We start from the raw sequence: 15,451 nt of genomic DNA, 5'->3' as shown, positions 1-15,451 counted from the left end.
ATTTGCTGAGCTTCCTGTATCTGTGATTGATGCCATTTCAGCCATTTTGGAAAATTCAGGGACTGGATCTTTATGGATGTTCCTTTTGCTTCATTCCTTCTCTACATACTTCAGACTTCACTTAGATGCATGTTTAATCTTTGATACCATCCCATGGTTCTCAGATACTCTATATATTTTTTATCTTTTTTTCTGCCCTTTTAGTTTGCACCATTTTGATTGACCTACTTTTGAATTCACTGCTCGTAAGTCCATTCAATAAAATTTTCGTTACAGATACTCAGATATTTTGTAATTTTCGTTTGGTTCTTTTAAGAGTGTCTGTGATGAGAATCCCCATCTCTTTACCCATTTTGTCCATCTTATCCTATAAATTTTTAATACATTTTAATAGCCTTTTAAAAAGTCTCCGGTGGGGCACCTGGATGGCTCAGTTTGTTGAGCGTCCGATTCTTGATTTTGACTCAGGCCATCATCATCCCATGGTCATCGGATAGATCCCTGCATCAGGCTCCCCAATGAGCATGGAGCCTGCTTGGCATTCTCTCTCCCTCTGCCTCTCCCTTGCTCATCTCTCAAAAAACAAAAAGAAAAAAGTCTCTGCTAACTTCAACATTAGGCTGTCTGTGGGCCTAATTCTATAAACTTTTTTCTTTTATTATGAGTCACATTTTCCTGCTTCTTTGCAGGCCTTTTTTTTTTTTTTTTTTTTTTAATTGTGGATGATACATGGTAGACTCTGGATTCTTTTTTCTTCCTCTGAAGAATATTGACTTTGTTTTGACAGGCAGTTAAATGAAGGACAGATCACATTGATCCTTTGGAAGCTTGCTAGAGCTGGTCTATTTCCATTTTCCCTTTATTCCTAAAACATGGTCCTTACTTCTTACAAGGAAAAGCCTAAAGTGTTTACCATGTAACTTTGTGAGATGTAAACTCTAACATTCTATCTCTCTGGTACTAGGTAACTGCTGAAATTTCTGCTTGGGTCTTTGGCTTTTCGGTTTTTGCTTTGCACAGGGTTCCTTGGAGTCTCATCATGCTACACACATGTATTTAACAATCAGCTAAGGATGTGAAGTAAATTACTGTGCAGATTTGGATGGGAGTGCCTTCTCTTTGTGTTCTTTCTTTCTGGGATTTTTACATAACTGTTGACCGGTTGAAGCTCCCATCCTCAGGTTTCCTCAGCCCAATAAGACTGTTGCCTTTTATTTGAGCTTCATTCTCTTGCGCTCCATGTAAACTGGGAAGTACCCTCAGGAGAAAAGCCTATTCATAATGCAAATCCTTCAAGAATCTAATCCCCAGCAATTTTTGCCTGCTTTTGATTTCTCTCTGATGCCTTCAAATAGTTGTTCTATTATAATATGCCCAGAGTTTATCATTATAATCACCAGGCACATTAATCCACTACAGCCTATACTGCCATTCCCAAAATTTCATAGGCTTCACAGTAAACTTTAGGACTTTAGTTATCATAAGTTATCATCAAGTGATCAAATGCCTAAAATACCCATATTTGTTTGCTCATTAAAATTGTTTAAAAAGGGGGCACCTGGGTGGCTCAGTTGGTTAAGCATCCAACTTTGGCTCAGGTCATGATCTCCTGGTTCATGGGCTCAAGCCCCGTGTCAGGCTCTGCTGACAGCTCAGGGCCTGGAGCCTGCTTCAGAATCTGTCTCCCTCTCTCTCTGCCCCTCCCTTGCTTGCATTGTCTCGCTCTCTCCCTCTCCCTCCCTCCCTCTCTCTCTCTCTCTCTCTCTCTCTCTCTCTCACTCAAAAATAAAAAATAAAAATAAAAAAAAATAAATGTTAAAAAAAATTTTTTTAAATAAGTTGAAATCTAGAGTATCTACTAGAGAATTTTCATTAAAAAGTATTTTCATTGAAAAAAATTGCAAAGGGAAAACCTCTAAAAGAAGCTTAAGAGATGTTTGCAACGTATGAACCCTTTTTAGATTTTGATTGAAGCAGTATGTTAAAAAAAAAAAACTGAGTCAATCAGAATTTGAGCACCGAATACTTGGCTATAAAAGAATTACTATTCACTTTTTTGTGTGATAATAGAATTGTAGTTATTTTCAAAAAGAGACTTATAGAGATACATGCTGAATTATTTCTGTTTAAAATGAAAGTATATGATACCTAGGGTATGGGTAGGGGCATAATGAAATAATATTGGTGGTGTGTTGAAGCTGGGATATAGGGTTCATTATATCCTACTTTTATAAATATTTGAAATTTTTCATAATAAAGTTTATAAAAACTATTTTTATACTTGGAATTCAAAGGTAAAATCTAAACTTCCTGATAGCTCTTTTAATATTTATTTACCAGAATGGTAGCTGAATGGAGGTTGTCTCGAGGTGTTGAAGAACAGACACAAGCTTTCTTTGAGGGCTTTAATGAAATTCTTCCCCAGCAGTATTTGCAATACTTTGATGCAAAGGAATTAGAGGTAATGAGTTTTTCTTATTTCCTCTGCAGCATGCTGGTAAATAATGCCTTCAGGTGTCTGCTTTCAGCTCACTTTCTCATCTTTGTGTTAGAAGTAGTATTTTTTATGCTGGCAGGATGTTTTGAAGCTCGCTGGTGGTTAAAAAAGTCCATAATTTATCCAAGTATATGAAAGTGCTACCCCCAAGAAAAGTATTGCTATCAAAACCTCTCTACAGTGAGTGACTAATTTGCCTGAGTATGTGTATATATAACACCATCTGTGGAAACTTAACCTTCATAAGCAATGTGGACACCATTCCTGATGCACAGGTTATAAGCTAAAGCCTCCTGATTAATTTTTTGAGAGTTGCTGAATAGTAGTCTTTTCTTCTGTATATCAAGAATTTTTATATAGGTTGTACAGTTACCTAAAGAAATCTTTTTTTTTTTTTAATCTCCAAAGGTCCTTTTATGTGGAATGCAAGAGATTGATTTGAATGACTGGCAAAGACATGCCATCTACCGTCATTACACTAGGACAAGCAAACAAATCATGTGGTTTTGGCAGGTTTGTCTCAGTTTATTTCTGTTGGCAGACACATTATAATTTTTTAGAAATTGCTTACCATGTATGGAAAAAGTCACAAAACAAAATGTCCTACTGTATTCAGGCCCTCATTCCATCCTATGCATTATAGTAAATGAATATATTACATAATAGCCAAATTATGGAAGTAGCCCAAGTGTCCACTGATAGATGAATGGTAAAGAAAAAATTTGTGTGTGTATATGTGTGTGCATATATATGGAATATTATTCAGCCATGAAAAGAATGAAATCTTAAAAAAATGAAATCTTGCCATTTGCAACAACATGGATGGATCTAGAGGGTGTAATACTAAGTGAAATAAGTTGTTCTGAGAAAGACAAATACCATATAATTTCACTTATGGAATTTAAGAAACAAATGGACAAAGAAAAAGATAACCCCAAAAACAGACTCTTAACTAGAGAAAACAAACTAATGGGTACCAGAGGGGAGATGGATGGGATATGAGTGAAAGAAGTGAAGGGGTTTAAGAATACACTTATCGTGATGAGTACTGAGTAATGTATAGAATTGAATCACATATTATACACCTGAAACTAATATAACACTGTATGTTGATTATACTGGAATTAAAATTAAAAAAAAAAAAAAAAGATTACAGCAGCATTTTTAAAGACTATTTCTGAGTAAGCAACACACACTTTGCACCTTTGCCCAGAGTATAAGACCTCTCTATATGATGGTTCTCCTGCATTTGATCTGAATGCTTTTGGAATGTTCTAGAACAGCCTAAAGTATGATTTTCATCATTCATACCTCACTAAGAATTCTATAATTCAGAAGGCAAAACTTAAGAGGGTGAACTGGTTTGGAATCGTAATGGTGTCTTCAAAAAATGTCTGCTATAAGGACATGAGAAGATGCTCAAATCACTAATCATTAGGGAAGTGCAAGTCAAAAGCATAATGAAGTACCATTTCATATCCATTACTAGCATGGCTATTATCAGAAAATAGAAAATAATCATCCTTGTTGAGGATGTTGAGAAATTGGAACTCTTATATATTGCTGATGGGAATGTAAAGTGGTGCTCCACTTTGGAAAACATTTTAATGGCTCTTTGAAAAGTTAAACATAGAAATTAACATGACTGGCAGTTCTCCTAGGTATACCCAAAGAAGTGAAAGCAAGGACTCAAATACTTACATACCTATGGTCACAACAGCATTATTCACAATGGCCAAAAGGTGAAAGCAACTTAAGTGTCCATCAACAGATGAATGGATAAACAAAATGTGATATACATATACAATGGAATGTTATCCAGTCTTAAAGAAAAAGGAAATTCTGGCAGGTTACAACAGAATGAACCTTAAGGATATAATGCTGAGTGAAATAAGCCAATCACAAAAGGACAAATATTGTATGATTCCAAGATTCCATTTATATGAGGTATCTAAAATAGGCAAATTCATAGAGATAGAAAGTAGAATAGAGGTTAACAGAGGCTGTTGGGGGTGGCCAGAATGAGGAGGTAACAGTTTTTTTTTTTTTTTAATTTTTTTTTTTTTCAAAGTTTATTTATTTTTGGGACAGAGAGACAGAGCATGAACGGGGGAGGGACAGAGAGAGAGGGAGACACAGAATCGGAAAGAGGCTCCAGGCTCTGAGCCATCAGCCCAGAGCCCGACGCGGGGCTCGAACTCACGGACCGCAAGATCGTGACCTGGCTGAAGTCGGACGCTTAACCGACTGCGCCACCCAGGCGCCCCAACAGTTTTTGTTTAGGATGATAAAGTTCTAGAAATTGTGGGAGTGGTTACACAACAGTGTGAACATACTTAATGCCATTGAATTCTTGCTTAAAATGATAAATTTTGTGTTACATATATTTTACCACATTAAAAAAAATGCCTCAGGGGCACCTGGGTGGCTCAGTTAAGCATCCGACTTCGGCTCAGGTCATGATCTAACGGTTTGTGAGTTCAAGCCCTGCGTTGGGCTCTGTGCTGACAGCTCAGAGCCTGGAGCCTGCTTCAGATTCTGTGTCTCCCTCTGTCTGCCCTTCCGCCACTTGCACTCTGTCTCTCGCATCGTCTTAAAAATAAATGAACGCTAAAAAAAAATTTTTTTAAATGTCTCTTACTTATGTAAAGAAATTCCTAAGAAACTCAAATGAACCAAACTTCTATAGCAAATAGGATTAGAATTTTAAAATATTTGACAAAAAAAAATAATTTGGCTGGACCAAAATACTTGTGCTACAGGCTAGAAAGCATCCTCCAGAAACCTAATGTTTTGAGTCAGAGTTGTAGGAGTTGAAAGGCACCTGATTGTGGCAGTGTATAGCTGCACCAAAACCTAGAGAACATTGAGAGAGAGAGGTTATTGGGAAATATCTGGGTCAGAATTCTATGAACTTGATTTCATTTGTTCATAAAACCAAAAAGCTCATACTGACTCAGGCTCTGTGTCCTATGTAACCACATGAATATCCTATAGGACAGATCTGTGGGGAAAAAGAACGGGCTGCTCTGGAAGAGCTAATCTTGAGACTTCATGAGTAGGGAACTCTTAGACCCAGGGCACCTTTCTTTTTTCTATCTCCTTAAAAGGATGTGGTCCTAAGATTTATATAGGGGAAAGTTGATAGGGCTTTGACAAACATGCACACGGTAGTGGGTATAGTCATTATCTAGTGCATCTAACACTGGGAGTTCATTTGAAATGATTGTTTTTCATTCTTATGTATGCTAAATGTAACATAAGACCTATATATCTCTTTACATGTGTTTTTTTTTTTAAAACAGTTTGTTAAAGAAATTGATAATGAGAAGAGAATGAGACTTCTGCAGTTTGTTACTGGAACTTGTCGATTGCCAGTTGGAGGATTTGCTGACCTCATGGGTATGTGAGACAGGATCACTTTTCCTATACAGAAAATTGTTTATCACGCTGCTGTTACATTCAAATCAGTGTGGATAGCTCAGGAATAACAAAGAAAAGAATAGCCCTTTTCCTAACTAGTCATAGTTAACCTGGATTTGTGTAAACTTTCAAATCACTTTGTAATCCTTACCTCTAGAAGTTTTTTATCTTAAGACTAGATCCCACATTTTAACTTCATAGAATAGTGATCTTACTGATCTTATATATGTAAATCTGTTTGGTCATTCAGTCATTTGGCAAACATTTTAGTGTCTCCTATGAGCCAGGCACTGTTGGTTGTACTATACTATATTTTAATGATGTGTTTAACATTCTTCTCTATTATACCTGGAGCTCCATGAGATACAGAGCTCTATCTTTCTATTTCTGGTGTCTTGCATAGTGCTTGTCACATAGTAGTTACTGATCAAAATGTATGTTGTTTGGAAATGAATGACCATGGAAGTACTTTTGTGACTGATAATAACTTAAGTAAATTCAAATCTTTAACACCAGCATAATGCCACGTACCATAGGAGAAAAGAAGTTGTGATCCCTAAGCCTGCTTCAGCTGAAGCAGAGAGTCAGAATTGAAGAACTAAGTAGGCAGTGTTGGATACAGTTACTTTAAAAGCTAGACCAGAAGAATTTGGACATTATTCTGAGAGTATTGGAAGCTATGAAACTTTTTGAAGAGCAGAAAACTTGCTGAAGCTGCATATTATGAAAATTTGATAGCAAGGTATACCATGCATAGGAAGAAAATATTGGAGCAATGGTGAGAACCTGATCTTAGGAGATGGAAATAGAGATGGAAAAGAAGGGATAAATGCTAGAGAGGTTCCAAAGTTAGAAAAGGACTTGAACAGAAGATGAGCTAATAAAGGAAGAATGTCCAGGATAAAACCATGTTTTGAAAAATGAAGAAATAGAGTTGTGAAGTGTAAAGAACATGGTTTAGAGGTATTGAGGGAGGATAATGATTGGCTTAGAACCTCTTGAGTTCAAAGCAACTGCCAGACAACCAAGTGGAAAACCAGGGAGCAGAAGGGCAGTTTAACAGGTGTTGCTCATAGGGGTTTAGAGGTAAGAGTAGAGAAGGAAAGTAGAGTCATGGGAGCAGTGATGCTTGAAGCTATTAGAATAAGTTGGTTTATGCAGAAATCAAATTCAGAGATGCTTAGAAACACCTGTGTTTAGGGATGAGCTAGAAATAGCCTAGAGCCAAACTTAAAGGCAAGTCCAGAGAGTGAAGAGGAGAAATAAATATTCTGGTTTCTCAGAAGCAATATGGAAGAAGGTTTTTGTTTTGTTTTGTTTTGTTTTTTTAATTTTTTTTTTAACGTTTATTTATTTTTGAGACAGAGAGAGACAGCATGAATGGGGGAGGGGCAGAGAGAGAGGGAGACACAGAATCGGAAGCAGGCTCCAGCCTCTGAGCCATCAGCCCAGAGCCCGACGCGGGGCTCGAACTCACGGACCGTTAGATCGTGACCTGAGCTGAAGTCGGAGGCTTAACCGACTGAGCCACCCAGGCACCCCCTGGAAGAAGGTTTTTAATCCAGTGCTAGCAAGGTCTCAGAGAAGGATTATTACTAAGTAAGTTTTTGGAGAGGGGCACCTTTGAGAATGGTCTCTAGATTGAAAAAGAAAAACCATGTTGGTGGTTGGGGAAGTAAGGTAATGACCAAAATGAGGAGAAAATTGGTACCAGTTTCAGTGTAAGTTAGATTTAATCATTAAAGAGATGAGAACTAGGTCTGCTCTTAGAAGTAATATTTGGAGTTAGGTGGAGCTGTTTAAAACAACATAGGAGGATACCTGTGGAAGGCAGAGACGAGATTGTGCTTCATACAATTTTAGAGGCCATCTGGTTGAATCTTCCAGTCAGTGTAGGAAGAGAAAGTTGTTAAGAGTGAAGTATATAATTTAATGTGATAGTTCTCAACCCTTGACAGATCTGACATCCCATTTCTATAACAAATATTTATAATCTCCTCTTTAATATTCTGGAATGAAATTGGTAGGTATGAAATAAAAGTGTCTATAATCTCTAAAAAATATACATAAACTTAAGCACCAACTAAAATTTTTAAGAAGTGACTCATAATGAAATAATATTTATTTTGATACATATGTATTTGGGAACAACTGTTAGAAGACACTAATTAGTAAATACCTGTTCCTACTTAAAAAGACTTGGGTTTAAGATAAGATCAGAGAAACCTTTCTGTATAAGAAACACTAGAATATGAAAAAAGAGAACAAGAAATAATTGACTTAAATAAATATAAGAAAAGGAGGGAAATAATCTAAATGGAATAAGGATAATAGACCTGCCAAAATAAATTACAGATGATCAAAGTGGAGAAAAATGAGGTAGTGTCTGTGATGAAGTTCCACCACAGGCCAAGGCTCTGATTGATTAAAAAGTCCTCAGAGATCATACTATTTGAAAGTAGAAATGGGTTGAAAATTAGGAACATAGGTACAAGAGTCCACATAGAACTTGTTTGGTTTGGGGACAGTGTTAGAAGAAGATTGAAAACAACAGGCAACCCAAAATAATTTCAGTGTATATCATGTATACAACTTGATGTCTTAACATTCCATAAAGTTTTAGAAACTTTCAGGATGATATGACATATTTGTAAAATAGCCTTTATTAGTGAAATTCACTAAAATTCCTTCATTTCCTATTTCTCTGTTTTAATTTTTGACTCTGTGTCTATTGAATGTAATCTGGACTCTTCCGTTAAGTATTAATTAGTACTATTAAAACGTTCCATCTTTGTGGTTAGAAATGCTGTAGTATATCGAAAAGAGAGAATGTTTAGAGTAAATTAACATAATTTTGAGGTTAATTATTGAATAATTTTAACTAGCCTTTTGCACAATAACCATTTCTTTACTAGGCTTTTAGCATAACTGTGCAAACACTTTGATACTATAAATCAAAAGTACTGCCAATTCATATATGTACTGGGTTTAGTTGAGTGGGTCATAAGAAAATTCATTGAGTATGACTGTCTCACACATTATAGAACATTTATTTTGCGTGGCACCCTGTAATAATTAAAGAAGTCGAGTAGCACCACTAATCATTGTGACTACAAATGATTATTTCTAGGGCTTGGTAGTGACCTTTTAGAAAACCAGTGCTTATAAGGTCCCCATTCACTCTGTCTACAACAAAAGATAAATGAGAGGCAAGAACTGAGTGTAAGTTTGTAAGGGTATGTTCTATAGGACCTATAAGCACAAGCATTGTTAATACTGAATTAACTAGGCTGTTTACATTTTATAAAGTTTTAACAATTTAATGTTTAAACCAAGTTTTATTGTGTAAGACAGTGGATTGTAGTTTCCCTGTTGTGTTTAAAGCTAAAATCGAGCTTTTTAGGTGTTCTGTTATTATTTATAGCATTCTATTATTCTGGCAAAAGAAAGCTAGATAAAATTGCAATTTCTTTAAAAAAAACTGCATTTTCTTCTCTTAGGCATACATTGACAAATTGGTTCTCAAACATTAGCACTCATCAGAATCATCTGGAAGCTTGTTCAGACACACACTGCTGAGCCTTATCCCAAAGTTTCTGATTCCATTTAGTAGGCTTTGGGTGGGGCCTATGGATTTGTGATTCTAATAACTTCCCTGGTGATGCTGATGCTGCTGAACAGAGAAGGTCACAATTTGAACCACTTGAGTATCAGACTGTTGATTTCACTGTTTTAGGGAGCAATGGACCACAGAAATTCTGCATTGAAAAAGTTGGGAAAGAAAACTGGTTACCCAGAAGTCATACCTGGTAAGTAAAATCAGAAAGAGTTGAAAAAATAGCCTTTTCCCAGTTACCTTGTAGGTATTAAAGCCTCCTGGAAATTGGAAATGAAATATTTTTTCCCATGGTGTTGAGTTATTTTTAACAGCTTTATCAAGGTATAATTTATATACCATAAAACTAAAGATTATAAGGTTATTCATTTAAACTCAGTGATATTTAGTAGATTTACAGAGTAGTAACAGTTAACCAGTTTTAAGTTATTTCTGTCACTCCAAAATGATCCCTTATGCCCACTTGCAGTCAGTCCCATTTCCCACCCCTGAATTTTTTTTGTTTGTTTATTTTTGAGAGAGAAACAGGGCTCGAGCAGGGGAGGGGCAGAGAGAGAGACACACAGAATCCGAAGCAGGCTCCAGGCTCTGAGCTGTCAGCACAGACCCTGAAGTACTTGGCCATGTGTTGTACGTATACTTGTTATTCTGTCCCTCTACCCTGAAAAGTAAATATTGTTATTCCCAAGTTACCAAAGAAGAATCCAAAATTCAGAAAGGTAAAAGCACTTGTTCAAAGCCCAGTGACAGAGCTGGGATTTGAACCCAGTTTTGCCTTACTTTAAAACCAGTGGTGTTATATGCTACACTGGTCATATGATTCTTTATATATTTCCTTTTCTCAAGCTAACAATTCTTACTTTTAGTTTTAACCGCCTGGACCTGCCACCCTACAAGAGCTATGAGCAACTGAAGGAAAAGCTGTTATTTGCCATTGAAGAAACAGAAGGATTTGGACAAGAGTAACTTCCGAGAACTTGTGCCACCAAAGGACAAGAACTTATTTACAATGTTTGTCCTTTTCCTTCTCTGCTTGTTGCACATCTTGTTGTAAAATTGGGCTGTGACTGTTTAGAGAGTTATTTGAGTATAAGTAAGTTAATGTTATCATTGAGATTTATCTCCCAGTGATTCTGGATTTCTACTCCATGTTTCCAGAAATCAGATTGCAAATGACTAGTCGAACCTTACTTAACATGAGATTTAACAGCAATGAAATCTGCCTTGTCTTATTCCACTAGATTGTTACCTTAACAACAGTTTTGTATACATGTGTCAAAAGTCTCGCTTGGGAGTAGATTTTTTCTTTTAGAGACTTCTGCAGATATGCAGGGAAGTCCCTTGGTAAATGAAATATGTAAGATCTTCCTATTAAGTCTCTTGGTAAGAGGTATTGGTTAAAAGTGCAAACTTAACCCAGCTTCTGGGGATGTGAGCAAACTTCTGGCTTGTGCTCTCCCTCTCATTTCAGCCTGGCCTGACTGTTTTTTCTTCCCAGAGCATGAATCCATGCATCATTTTGCTGTTACCCCTTGAAAGTGATGCAAAACTCTTGCATCTCTCTACAAAGTAGTTTTGTTAATTTGAATTCAGGGAGAAGTTGGTCCCAGCCTGCAAATGTCCATATAACTCTCTTCATTTGGAAGTTTGATTGTTTTAATTGCCTTGCAAATACTAAACTTTATAAAAAATATTAACACTGTGCTTCCTTCACGGTGGTAGCTAAATTCATCAAAGGCCATCATTGGCAATTTTTGTATGTTATTATATATAAATTCCATCTATAATTTTATCATAATCCAACAACTTCAGTTTATTAGTTATTGCTAGGGAGTTCAAGTTGTAACTAGAGTACTTTCCAGTCCAAAGAGGGAGGTCAGTGAAACATCCTCTACATTACATTTACATAGGGAGGGAGAGCTGTGGTACTGGCTAAAGAGATGGGACTAGTACATTTAATAGCAATACATTTCTAGTAATCACAGAAATGTATTCTGTGTGTGAATTAAAAGTCTTCAAATTTAATCAATTCTCTGACACCTTGGAGTAATCTTTTCCATTCTTTACATTGTCCTGAGTTGGATATCCTCTTCACTCATAAAGTTTTAACAGGTTTTTCCTTGTTTTTCCCATGGCTATTTAATTTCAGACTGCTCCATTAGTATCTGATTAAATGCACTTTGAATGTCTCTGTAGTTAATTCTTTTAACTTGGCCTAGCTTAGACTCTGTCAGGGTGGCTGCTGTCAGAGGTTTGACTTTATGGACAGTGGGATGAAGCCTCAGCCAGCTGAGTGCCTATCACACACAGCTGAACCCTGAGGACAGCCTCATATAATTCATGAAACAGGGCTTTGGTAGGTTTTGGTAGCATAGCAGGAACAAGTAGTACTGAGCCAAAAATAAGCAGAGAGTAGCAAACCCCTGGTCCATATGGAAAGAAAATGGTTTTTCTTTGTCCCTATTTGTCCTTTCACATCCTGGAAGCAACAAAAACATTTTAAAACTTGTGTATCTGTACTCTAAAACACTGCCATCATAAAGCAGACCTAAGTGAGTAAAAGGGTTGCCTCATCTAGAAATTGTTAGTGTAAAGGTGGGGGAAATTAGGTTCTCCCCAACCCTATCTTTGTTTTTTTATTCCATATACTCCAGGAAATGTATGATCTCTAAAAGCCCTGGTTTCCAAAGTAGGGACTCTGCCTTTTTGTTGGTAGGGGGGAAAATGCTATTGCTTTGTCTTACAGAGCGAATGTCTGCCAACTATCCATTCATTATATAAATCTGAACTTTGGTAATATATGGCTGTGGAGATTAAGCCTTCTATAAAGACTTACTATTGAGGCGAATTCTCATTAAAATGTAGTTATCTACGATATTTACTAGAGATTTATAAGATTAAATTAAATAATGTAAGAAAGTAGACTTGTTTTTGTTCTACATAATGCTTGATGATTCATTTAGGGACCTAGAAATATTGTGTGAAAATGTATAAATATCACCCAAAAGGCTTTCTGCCCTATATTTTTAAAATACAGAATAGCTATATTTGAAGTAGCCCTGGCCCTAGTTCTATAGGGCTTGGCTATTTAATATTTTTATGGAAGAAACGTTTAGTTCTGGAAAAGGTAAATGCTTGTATATATTTTTGCAGCCTGGGATCTCCCTTACTCCATTTCTTCCTTTAATTTAAGTGGCCACATGTATATGTCTTCCCTGCTGTGTTAGGAAAATGGGGGCTGGATATCCCAAGAATCAGAGGTTATATAAAAATACTACAAATAAGCAGCAGACATAATTTACCTGCCAAATGCTATTTTAAATTTTGGTCCAAACTGAACATTTGGAAATAGATTTATTGTAAGTGTTCAATTAGAGCAATTTCTTAAATCTGAACTAAATTGCTTTGAGTCCTTTTTCTTTGTAAGCATTGTAAATGCTAATAAATCCTGGTTTTTGGGGGGGTTTTTTGTTTTTGTTTTGTTTTGTTTTTTTTTTGTTTTTTTGTTTTGTTTTTTTTTTTTTACTGCATGTTATGTTGAAATAAAAACAAAGTAAAAAGCAATTGCCTTATTCTTCTGCTCTTTTGGGAGATTGGGGAAGGCAGCATTTCACAGCCTGGGTCAGGAGGGAAGGACCTCACTTGTTTCAGATAGAGTGGTTTAAAACTGATCCAGCAGCTCATAATAATGAATTCCTGCTCTTTTATGAACTTAAATCAGAGTGCAGAAGAATCTAATTTCATAAGACTTACAATAACTCTATTTAAAATTCAGGTACTAATTTTTCATCAAGAGATTGACATACCAATGTCAAATCATCAGAAATTTAAGTGAAAAATGACTCACTTGCTCACAAAGATTGCATCCTAAATGAACTATTTCAGTCAAGCCCACTCTGCCACTTTTTATTTATCTGATTAATAATCTAAAATGTTATCAGGGATGACTCATGGAATTAGACTTCTCTATTTCTATATCCCTCCTTGTTTTGGCTGTAACTGTATCTGAACTTCTTTAGGTTTATTACTTCTACTTAATATTGTTGGTATCTCCAGCCCCCTTATTTTTTGTTTTTCTTTTAGAGTTATTTACAAAATGATCTGTATATATGCTATGCTTTCATTTACTAAAAACAGAATGGCAGCACTGGATTGTATATTACTGTATTGGAGTTCCTTTGTTTTCTTGAACTGTAATTTCAAATACTCAGGTAACTCTACAAATATCACAGGGAGTCAAGTGCTCTTATAAAGGTCCTTCAGGGGGCTGCCTCACTTGCATTTCCTTAAAAGATGTAAGACTGTGTTTATAATTAAACTCTTTTGGTCCTTTGCACACTGTTATGTTAGTCTTGAGTAAGAAGGTTTTCCTCACCTGCAGCAAAAAAAAAGCCTTCTTTCTGTGTGAATTGTATAGATTTCTGCCTCTCTGTCTTTGTAAGTGCGCAAGTTGTAGCTGGTCTGTACTGTGGAGTAGGTAGAAAAAAACTGGAAAGACCCACTGAGGTGAAATTGGATTTGTTGCCTATGTTAAGAAGAACCAAGATGAAGACCTCTCCTTTTCTAAAACAAGTAAAGGTGCTCTAAGACAGGACCCAAGCATGGGTGCTGAATAGAAAACCACCAGCTAGTTATCAAGACTGACCTCAATGAGTTATCCTGCTCAATAGATTCAGTAGACTCTTTTATTAGGAAACCAGGTGATCACGCTCTCATTTAAAATAGAACCAGTGGCGAGAGGCTAAGAGGAATGGGATTTTAATATTTTTAAAAAATAGTTGTTTATTTTGAAAGAGCAGGAGAGGGGCAGAGAGGGAGAGAGAGAATCCCAAGCAGGCTGTGTGCTGTCAGTACAGAGCCAGATGCAGGGCTTGTACTCATGAACCGTGAGATCATGACCTGAGCCAAGATGAAGAGTCAGACGCTTGACTAATTGAGCCACACAGGAGTCCCATGATTTTTTTTTTTTTTTTTTTTTTAATCTGAACTGGCAGGGACTAGAGGACAGAAACTGCAGGTCCCTTCCAGGTCCTGAGAAGTAGACACTATCCTGTTCATTGTTTCATACAAGCAGCTAGAAAGATCTAGCTTCAGTGTGACTAAGAAAAAGGGAGACCTGTCCCTCCCAGCATGAGGAAATCTTCCATGGGAAGTTAATTGTTCTTAACTTAACCATTTGGCTTACTGGCCCCAATCCCTACAAAGAACATCAAACAAAACTCAGCTGTGGCTGATGGGCTGCTGTTATCTGGACTTTTAAGAAATGTCTCCTAGTGTGTAATTCTAGAAGAGAAATTGCTGTCACTCCCAGCCTATTTCAGTTATCAGTGTTTGTAAAGCTCCTTTGTCAGGAGTTGACAAGGAGAGGAAGGTCTTCAGTGGAGACCTCAGAAGGACAATGTTGGTCCCTTACTAACAGATTCCCATTAAGCAAAGCTGCTGTGGGCAAGAGGGTTTCCTCAAGGCACCCTACAGGGCAGGCAGGACCTTGAGAATTTGTGGTTATACCTACAGATCTGAAAACCTCCACACTGTTCCTTTCCGTCATTTCTAATTAAGACCTGCTCTTCTATTTGTCTTCCCTATCCTGGCAACCAATACCATACCTACATTCACTTAGTCCCAGGACAACGATCATTTATTACTATGTCCCAAACATTGTTGGATATGCCACATGCAACTGTCATTTAGTCTTCCTGGCCACTCTCAGGGATGATTATTTCTATTTTACAGATAATAAAATGAAGGCTTAAAGTGATTAACTTGAGGTTCGGTGGCAAGAGTGCAAACTGGAAAGGACTGACTCCAAAGCCTGTGTTTACCTAAACGTTTATATCACATTACTAGTAACGTTAACCTTGATCCTCTAAGATAGTGTCTGCCCAGTTTCCTCACTGTAAAGGCACTATCCGATC

At 36.7% G+C, this 15,451-nt stretch overlaps 1 protein-coding gene across 4 annotated transcripts in view; it reads left to right on the top strand.

Moving 5' to 3' along the window:
* ITCH (itchy E3 ubiquitin protein ligase) overlaps nt 1-13,872 on the top strand; it is a 145,960-nt gene extending 132,088 nt beyond the window's left edge. For all 4 annotated transcript variants that reach the window (XM_003983597.6, XM_011280854.4, XM_006929828.5 and 1 more), the window contains 5 exons: nt 2,341-2,461; nt 2,906-3,010; nt 5,803-5,899; nt 9,657-9,729; nt 10,403-13,872. In XM_003983597.6, coding sequence (XP_003983646.1) covers nt 2,341-2,461; nt 2,906-3,010; nt 5,803-5,899; nt 9,657-9,729; nt 10,403-10,502 — 496 coding nt within the window. In that variant the 3' untranslated portion in view covers nt 10,503-13,872. The remainder of the gene's footprint in view (nt 1-2,340; nt 2,462-2,905; nt 3,011-5,802; nt 5,900-9,656; nt 9,730-10,402) is intronic.
* Nucleotides 13,873-15,451: the final 1,579 nt, after the last annotated feature.

The sequence above is a fragment of the Felis catus genome, chromosome A3, assembly GCF_018350175.1.
Source record: "Felis catus isolate Fca126 chromosome A3, F.catus_Fca126_mat1.0, whole genome shotgun sequence".
NCBI lineage: Eukaryota > Metazoa > Chordata > Mammalia > Carnivora > Felidae > Felis > Felis catus.
The sequence above is the reverse complement of the archived record's forward strand: the minus strand, read 5'-3'. Positions and strand labels throughout refer to the sequence as shown.